Source organism: Hippocampus comes, unplaced genomic scaffold, assembly GCF_001891065.2.
Source record: "Hippocampus comes isolate QL1 unplaced genomic scaffold, H_comes_QL1_v1.1 scaffold233, whole genome shotgun sequence".
Taxonomy (NCBI): domain Eukaryota; kingdom Metazoa; phylum Chordata; class Actinopteri; order Syngnathiformes; family Syngnathidae; genus Hippocampus; species Hippocampus comes.
In genome coordinates, this window is record NW_017805157.1 from 130093 (window position 1) to 140262 (window position 10170).

The 10170-nt window shown below is 43.9% G+C and overlaps 1 protein-coding gene across 3 annotated transcripts in view; it reads left to right on the forward strand.

Annotated features, from left to right (window-relative positions):
* The window catches only part of tut4 (terminal uridylyl transferase 4), a 70799-nt gene that overhangs the window by 12669 nt on the left and 47960 nt on the right, over positions 1–10170 (forward strand). For all 3 annotated transcript variants that reach the window (XM_019868702.1, XM_019868701.1, XM_019868703.1), the window contains 2 exons: positions 2288–2339; positions 2666–2735. In XM_019868702.1, coding sequence (XP_019724261.1) covers positions 2288–2339; positions 2666–2735 — 122 coding nt within the window. The remainder of the gene's footprint in view (positions 1–2287; positions 2340–2665; positions 2736–10170) is intronic.

Here is a 10170-nt window from a genome sequence, read left to right on the forward strand (position 1 = left end):
TTAGAGCGTGTTTTTTTTTCCCTCTCCCTCCCTTGTGGTTTCCTTTCTGAACTCTGACTGTAAATTTCCCCAGTGTGGGACAAATAAAGGATATCTTATCTTATAAAACTGACTGATGAGGGCATAAGAAGTGACGAACTTTTGAATGGGAACTTGCAAGCTCGTCAGCACTTACATCCTCATTCCAGCAGCTCTGGCGAGGACTCTCGGCTGCTTTCCGTTACGTCCGAAGGCACGTATTCGTCCGACAGATCCGGATCCAAATCGCTCTCCAATTCATCGTCTTCGCCGTCATCATTGCGAGATGTTTCCGGCGAATCGCTGACGCGTGCCCGGCGTCGGCCATGCCAAGCACATGCAGCCTCTTTGCCGTCATCGCTGGAAGTCGCCGGGGAGACGATTTGTGGGCGATGAGCGCCACGGGATTACGTGACCGAAGCGTCATCTCTTCCACACAAAGACCATCTCCTTAGTTGTTTTTTTTTCGAGGACGCTTTTATACCGAAAAAAAACAATCCTCAAGTGGTAGTTGTTTTCTTTTCTCTATCGTTGCTAGTTGCTAATATTCCAATCCACTATCCACATCCGCCACTACTCCACTATCACACCCCCTCTACTACTTCTGCGGCATGATCCTGGTGGACTTTTGCACCACTGCCACCTGATGGCCATTTTTTTTACTATTTAACATTGCAGTCAAGCCTGCTCCTTCAGTGAGAAGTTGCATCAGACTCTCTTGCACCCTCCCCAATGAAAAAACGTGATTGACGTGTTTATACATCATGGGGAGGCAGCGGCTATGCGCCAATTGACGTGTTTATACGTCAAAGGGTGTGAATGAGTTAAATTTCAGTCTTTGGACAACAGTGATGATTTGAGTACAGCTGTCTTCAGTGATGCTTCACTGGGTAATCTTCCAGACGGAGGCTCACAGGGAGAGGCCTCATGGGGAAAAAGAGGAAAGTGCTCACCTTTGTTGTGGCAATCTATGAAAATCAGATGCGTAGTGAGGAGTACATTGGCAGGAGAAACACTTGCCATGTCATGTACATTGGCAGGAGAAACACTTGCCATGTCAGATGCGATTGACAATGCCATGTTCTTGGCTACACTTGCTGATCTGAATACTCTTCCTATTATCTGTGTCACTGATAACCATTCCCCATTTGATGCTCTTAAATTGACAAAACAGGTCACAGAAAAGAGACGTTAGAAATAAGCAGTATCAAAGAGTTTCTACTGGCAAACTAAATCAAAGAGATGCATTCGTAAATCACAACTCGCTGTCTGCTTACCTAAAAATGCTTCAGCCCTTATGCTTCCAAAAGCCCAACAGAAGGGTGTATGGTTACAATGAAGTCATGCATTTTTTTTTTTCGAGATTTGTATTTTCTTAAATCCAGTTCATAGATGTTCAGGATTGTTGCATATTTTTGTTGGTTTGTTTTAATAAAGAAAGGAGATTTCTTCCATCCCGTATGTTATGTGATATCACGAGCACCGGCGAGTCTGTAAGTGTCTTATGGTGTACAGTGTTGATGGTGGAATAAAAATCATGCAAGCGAAACTTTACTGCATAGTGGGTTTTGAATTTTCACAAATAATCAATGGAGTCAGCCTGTCCACGTGGAAACTACAGTGCTCCGAAACAATCCCTCTTTTTAATAAATGTACCTGCGATGTGATTACGTGTGTGTCCCCCCCGCCCCCGAAACTGTAATGGAATAAAGTTAGTTTTCTTTTCTCTTTTGTTTTTTTTTTTTTGTTTGTTTTTTTACATTCTCAATATGTAACGCCGGTACAGTACATGTACAGTAGCCTGTTACTCCCCAACCCTGCAGCTCGGTAAAATTTTGTCTTCAATTAACCTTTTTTGGAATGTGGGAGGAAAACAGAGTAGTCAATACAATCTCCCTAGGACTGTGCAACATAATTTACCATAGGTGATACATGTGAAAGGTAGGCTCACTTTCAGGGAACTATATTTAGCAGCAATTTAACAAGAAATCACTGGTGCAGTGCAGGCATGTTTGAGAAAATATGTGATAACCCTCACTGTGACTGCAGATATATAGACTCTTGCCTGAGGCTGGCTCTGTTGCGGTCACTCTTAAAAATCACAGGTGTGCAAATGACACCATTGAATTATGTCAACACACAGAGCTGCTTTGGATGTGTGAACCTTCACTGACAAGGTCTGCCATGGCCTTCATTTTCTACAATATGATACAATTCTGCAAGCATTCCAAGTCTTACACATTATATTTTGTAATGCTTTTACATCTAGATGACACAACCGGAAGTCCTGATTCAAGTGCTTGACATCCTGAAAAACAGCAGTAAGTTTTATTCAAACTTGCCTTGAGTTCAGGCTTAATGTATGAGTAAATATATTAGTCAACTTATTTGAGCTTCATGGCAATGGCTGTGAATACTTAAGGATGTGATGTCTGACTTTTAATAAATACAAATACATTTGAAAAAAAAAGTTGTAATCATGGGGTGTTGTGTGCACAAATTCATTGACATTCAAGAATAAACAATTTCCTTGTTCTTATAAGTAAGCTCTCATGTAAAATTTGGTTGGAAAGTTGTGACTTGATTTCTCCTTGGATCTGATGTGGGGTAGTGTGACTTCATTAATTGTAATTCTTCCTCTTTTTAGCTGAATTTTCAGAGGTTGTGTCAGACTTTCATGCCAAAGTTCCTGCCATCATCTGTCGTGATGTCAAAAGGTCAGTGAGAGCTCTGTCCATTTCTGCCGCCTTATGTTTTTGAAACGACTAAGTAAATCATTTGTGTTTCCGAGGGTTTGCTCATTTGTCAACCATGTTATCCTTCCATCCATTTTCTGATCCTCTTACCCTCACGGGGGTCACGGGTGTGCTGGCGCCTGTTCCAGCTGTCTTTGGGCAGTAGGTGGGGTATACCCTGAACTGGTTGCCAGCTAATCGCAGGGCACACTTCGAGGAACAACCATTTGCGCTCACACTCACACCGAGGGACAATTTAGAGTGTTCCATTAACCTGCCATGCATGATTTTGGAATTTGGGAGGAAATCGGAGTACCTGGAGAAAACCCACACAGGCACGGGGGGAACATGCATACACCACACAGGAAGGCTGGAGCCGGAATGGAACCCTGCACCTCTGCACTGTGCTCCCCTCAACCATGTTATCAGGTTGTTGTTTTTTTTTTGTTTTTGGTTCCCCTCTCCAAAAGATGTAATTTCTCGATTACATTACATTCTCGAGACATTGAGGATGCGTAGTACTCATACATAAGCTTCAGAATGTCGCTAAATACATTTTGTTAAAAATAATTTGGGACAGTGTAAGTAAATTCTTTATTGACACACGTGTGTCAATAAAGAATTTTGTGTGTGTGTGACCAGTCAATTGGCTTTTATTAAAAACATTTTATTACGATATATGTGTGTGTGTGTGTGTGTGTGTGTGTGTGTGTGTGTGTGTGTGTGTGTGTGTGTGTGTGTGTGTGTGTGTGTGTGTGTGTGTGTGTGGGCTGACAAACCTCTGCTCTACATATTCCTCCGAGTAAGTCACTCAAGTCAGTTAATTAAAAACAAATTCTGGAGCACTGAAAGGTACATGCAGAACAACCAAAATTCCTCACAGTTGTATCTGACCCACAGGCCACATCAGGCTCGCAAACGAGTTTACTCTGGCCCTCAATATCCATCCATCCATTTGCTGAATCGCTTCTCCTCATAAGGGTCGCGGGTGTTCTGGAGCCTCTGGAGATGATTTTAAGTGTATTAATGAGTACGGTCAGCCTATTTGCTGATGTTAGTTGTAAACAAGTAACACTGGTATCTATCTATCTATCTATCTATCTATCTATCTATCTATCTATCTATCTATCTATCTATCTATATATATATATATACACACACTTACAAAAAAAGGGAATTTTCCGCACTATAAGGCACACCTAAACACATTCCATTTTCTCAAAAGCCAACAGCGCACCTTATAATCCTATGCACCTTATATATTGATCATTATTCTGATTTCTTGGACGTAGTATTTTAAATGTTCCGTAAAGCGCTTTGTTACAGGTGTGGCAGTTGTGAAGGCACTATAGGGGTGTTCACACGGCACACATTTGCTCCGGCGCTACACTGATGTATTTTGTTGCGATATATTTTACTCCGGAGCAAATTTTGTGGAGCGGTCACACGTACAAAGCCGCTGAGCGTGTCAGCACCGGCACAGCGTCGGTGCAGCTCCACTTGCGGTCACACGGCAGTTTCTGCAGCGGAGCAAAACGACAGAAAACAAATGAGCTGTCGTGTTGGTTCTTTTTAAACTTATACACAACTCAAGCAACGACTGTACAGGCATGTTCTTCTCCTTCTCGGTCTCCGTGCCTTCTGCTCGAGAGTGACCGCCCCCGAAAACATAAATCAACGATGACTTCAATGACACTCAGAAAAGCAAACATGTAATGCGCCAAACAGAAAAATCAAGAGGGGAAATCACAAAATAAATTCTATGGGGGGCGGGGGGTTATAAACACAAAACAAAGGAACAAACTACACAAACAACTCCGAGACAGTCCAGTCTCCTACAAAAGGAAAGATGATGTTTGGGGACTACCCCCCGTCCCCCGTTCTAATTGAGATGGTATAACCCAAGAGGTGCTTGCTACTGTTACCAGCCATGTCTTGTGTCGTTATTAAACAAACACATGACCGAAGTCCGACAGAGCACGAAAGCAACGCATTCTCGCCGTACGTAATCAACTCTTCTCATGTGTAGTGAGGCTACTCCCCCCTCGCAAACAAGCATTTGCTCCAGAGCAAATTGGAGAGTTCACACGTGCAAATTTACATCGGTGCCGCTCCACAAACGAGCATTTGCTCCGAAGCAAATTTTTAAACCACCTCCCTGAGGTGTTATCTGTTTTCCGGGACTACCCCGGAGCAAATTTGCACGTGTGACCGCTCCACTGGCGCAGCGCCGGCGTAGCACCGGAGCAAATGTTGCCGTGTGAACACCCCTGATATCAGGGGTGGCCAACCAGTCAGAGACTGAGAGCCAATTTTTTTACTGTGTTACTGCAAAGAGCCACACACACACACACACACACACACACACACACACACACACACACACACACACACACACACATACACGACCATGCACTCGCGCACATATGCGTGCACGCCACGATGAGCAACAGTCTGAGCGCCCGAACATAAATGAAACCTCAAAACACAAACACAAAAATATTTGGTTTTTTTCCCTATCCTCTCCTCCCACTGCTCGCGGTCGACTTGGGACCAGTCTGCTGGCGATTGTGATCTACGTATTGGGTGCCCCTGCCTTTAAAACAGAGGTAATTCGCTGACTAGCTTAGCACTTAGCGCCGTTGTCTGCGCATGAGCGATGATTCAGTCATCTGTTTGGTTGCCCACTATGTCAATCAAGTAATGGGATTGGTGATAGGCTGACGTAGTACGTTCTATGTATTAAGCATTGTTGTTTTAATGGCAGCGCCATCGCCGAGGCGTTTTCGACAATTGTCGTGTGAAAGCCCGGGAGCCACATTGAACCAGCCGAAGAGCTGCATGCGGCTCGCGAACCACGGGTTGGCCACCCCTGCACTATATGATTAAAGTTGTATTGTATTCCCTTTAGCGTAGATCCATCTAGTGGATGCATAACGCAACCTCAGCCACAATTGTAGCTTCTATTCGATGCGCCTTATAATACGGAGCGCCCTATACACTCACCGACCACTTCATTAGGTACACCATGCTAGTAACGGGTTGGACCCCCTTTTGCCTTCAGAACTGCCTCAATTCTTCATGGCATGGATTCAACAAGGTGCTGGAAGCATTCCTCAGAGAGTTTGGTCCATATTGACATGATGGCATCACACAGTTGGCGCAGATTTGCCGGCTGCACATCCATGATGCGAATCTCCCGTTCCACCACATCCTAAAGATGCTCTATTGGATTGAGATCTGGTGACTGTGGAGGCCATTTGAGTACAGTGAACTCGTTGTCATGTTCAAGAAACCAGTCTGAAACCAAGAGATGATTCCAGCTTTATGACATGGCGCATTATCCTGCTGAAAGTAGCCATCAGAAGTTGGGTACATTGTGGTCATAAAGGGATGGACATGGTCAGCAACAATACTCAGGTAGGCTGTGCTGTTGCAACGATGCTCAATTGGTACCAAGGGGCCCAAAGAGTGCCAAGAAAATATTCCCCACACATTCCACCACCACCAGCCTGAACCGTTGATACAAGGCAGGATGGATCCATGCTTTCATGTTGTCGACGCCAAATTCTGACCATCCGAATGTCGCAGCAGAAATCAAGACTCATCAGATCAGGCAACGTTTTCCAATCTTCTATTGTCCAATTTCGATGAGCTTGTGCAAATTGAAGCCTCAGTTTCCTGTTCTTAGCTGAAAGGAGTGGCACCAACAACCATGCCACGTTCAAAGCCACTCAAATCACCTTTCTTCTTCTTCCCCATTCTGATGCTCAGTTTGAACTGCAGGAGATTGTCTTGACCATGTCTACATGCCAAAATGCACTGAGTTGCCGCCATGTGATTGGCTGATTAGAAAAAAAGTGTTAATGAGCAGTTGGACAGGGAAACCTAATAAAGTGGCTGGTGAGTGTATATACCCTCACCGACCACTTTATTCGGTACACCAGTCCAACTGCTCGTCAACACTTAATTTCTAATCAGCCAATCACATGGCGGCAACTCAGTGCATTTAGGCGACGAGCAGTTGGACTGGTGTACCTAATAAAGTGGCCGGTGAGGGTATATGAAAACAGTTGTAAAATAAGCCATTCATTGAAGGCGCGCCTTATACTCCTCAGCGCCTTATAGTGCGGAAATTAAAGTGATATAGTGATCCCTCACTTATCGCAGTTAATGGTGCCCGGGACCACGTGCGAAAGACGAAAATCCACGAAGTGGGGTTTGCCCTCACCCCCCACCCCGAAGGAATTTTTTTGTAAGGGTTTGTGGGTACAGTGAAACTCCTCTGCAACGAAATCATGTTTGCAGCAAGAATTTTTTCACAACAGGGGGTTTTTCACTGAAGCAAATTTGATCTCGGATGTAAACACACACACACACACACACACACACACACACACACACTCTTTATTTTTATTCCAATAGTACATAAGTATGAGCACACTTATTTGACACTTCATGTAGTCAGTGTAGAAAGAAAAGAAACGGAAAGACATTGCGAAATTTACGATCAGCATTCACTTTCACGGACATCATTTTCTTGGATAATGTATTTTATTTTGCTTCCTCCGTCTTTCATTGTGATCACTTTTACGCTCTCTTACAGCGTCAGAACGCTTCTTGTCTTAGCTGCTTGACATCCAAAGGTCCATTTTGTAGCCATTTTAGCAATGCAACGTTCATGCTGTGTCTGAATCTAACACTAACAAATACTTCCTGGACCCGGTGGCTTTTCTTTCCACCATCTCACTGTCTCTAACTCGACCTCCCCTCGATCGCCACCCAAGACAGTGTTGCTCAGCTTATGTCATGCAATGAACTTTTAAAGCCAGCCACGGGACGCTTCGTAGTCCTCGATGGCCATAGTTAGCACGATGGAACTCGCCTTCTCTCTAATTAGCGCTCCAGTTAGCGTAAGGTTTTTAGCATGATAACAAGTAAAGCATTCCAGGAAACGTTCGTTTATTTGACTGTCCGTCGAGCCACAAGCAATTTCCTCTGAGCAGCTAATCGGATGCATTCCACTCAATCTTCCATGGATCTAGCTACAGTATCTACACACATAGATAGTGAGGTCCCTCTTGGCCAATCGGAGGCCAGGATGATGCTAGGTCAGCCAATGGCAAAGCAGCTATGAGTATGTTGCGTTCAGGAAACTCGGAGTTGTGAACGAAACCACTATTCCAGTAAAACTCATGCTATTAGAGTCACTTACATGTCGCCGTTTTGTATCCAATGAGAGTAAATAGCGGCGCGGACAGAGTTATTCCGTAGTATCGAGCAGGACTTGCTTGTGTTTGCGCCACTGCGTGCTTCTGTATGGCTTCCGGGTTCCGGGTAGTGGAAATTCCGGTGAATTGATCGTTAATGTGACATCGTAGTCGAAATTTTCATGCATAGGTGTTTAGTCCGGGTGAAGGAATTTCCTTTTGAAAGAACTCTGTAGATGGGAATATTTACTGTAAACCAGTGTGTTGGTTGCTGTTACCGTTTCCGAACGAAGCAGTAGAGGTCGCTGTTGGATTAGACTTCGTTGTAGTGAATCTCTTCGCGAGGCAAGAGCAGAGAAAAAGATTTCGTATAACGTAACGGGTTTTTTTTCATTGTATGGGGGGCAGGAAAGTGGGAATGGTGTTAATGCATGAAGATTTTTTCACACTAGGGGGTATTTTCGCCCATGTAGGTTTCGTTGTTGAGGAGTTTCACTGTACCAGAATGTTTAAAATATCTAAACAGTATTTATACTTTACATATTTGAGACAAAACCTGTAGCAGTAGACATGTTTACTTAAATCTTTAATTACAAAACCTTATACAGTAATTAACATTCATCAGCATTGCCTTATGCAGCTCTGACAGTGTAGCCTCCATTAGCCTCCATCTAGCTGCTATCCCAGCAGTGCGCAGCGCATGTGTTTATGATTAGACAACTAAGGAAGCGTGAAGAGACACGTGCTACTTTTTTCGTACAAGCCCAATCACACCCCCGCCCCTCCACTCTCTCTCTCTCTCTCGCTCTCTCGCTCTCGCTCTCACACCTCCCCCAGCCACACACACGCACACACACACACACACACATGCTTGCGCACTAACACGCATAGTAAACACAACACTGATCTAGGCAACCACGTGATGAACACCGATCAAAGAGTAACCCACGTGATAAGACATAAGGTACGTTGCTGGGGGGGCCTGCTGAGATGCACAGCCAATCAACATGGCTCTGCACCATGGAATAGATTCCACTCGTATTGTCATTGGTCGACGTCGCGCTGGGAACCAATCAAGCTACAGCCATGTATAGAATCTCTGAGTCATTCGGCATTTTTTGTGAATACAGTACTTTGGAAAAAAAAAACACGATGATGATAATAATAATAATAATAAGAATACATTTTATTTAGAAGGGCCTTTCAAAACACTCAAGGATACTACGATGCACTGAGGCCGTGATAATCAAACCGCGAAATAGCGAGGGATTGGCTGTACAAGGAATTGACCTCCTTTATGCACAACCTAAATTCATGGTTTGTTGAAAGAAACAATAAACATGGAAACATAAATCAAATATGAATGTGCTCAATATGTGACACACTTTAACACACTTAAAACAAAGATTGGTCAGGGCGAAACTGGTCAGGTTGAGGAGCATGTCTTTCTTGCCATATCGCCATTTCACAATGCTCTTCCCTCAGTATATTAAATTGTGTGGCTAATACGGGGGTCGGCAACACGCGGCTCCAGAGCCGCATGCGGCTCTTTAGTGCCATCTAGTGGCTCACTGGAGCTTTATTTAAAAAAGTTTGAAAATGGAAAAAGATATGGGAGGGAATATTATTTTTTTGTTTTATATATGGTTTCTGTAGGAGTGAAAACATGACACAAACATCCTTTAAGTTTCCCTATGCTGTAAAAATGTGTAGAATAAATATTAGATTTCAACGTTTCTGTCAACGAAGATTTGCGTCATAGCCTGTGACACACGTTTCTATGAGCAGGGCGGGATGCAAGGCAGGTGGCTGTTGCAATAAATAAATAACTCAACTCAACTGTATTTATAGAGCACTTTCAAACAGCCATCGCTGCATACAAAGTACTGTACATGGAGCAATTTAACATATACAACAAACAGTAAAGCAAATCGGTAATAAAGACGGTAGAAAGCACCAAACAGCAAAACCAAGAACATATCTAAGTCATGCTGAGTCAAATGCCAAAGAATACAAGTGAGTTTTGAGGCGGGTTTTGAAGATGGGCAGCAAGGAGGCTTGCCGAATGTTCAGTGGGAGGTCATTCCAGAGAGAGGGACCAGCAACAGAAAAGGCTCGATCCCCTCTGAGCCTCAGTTTAGTTCTTGGTACTTCTAATAATGTCTGGTCCGCAGACCTGAGGCGCCGGGCAGGTGTGTAGGGGCGGA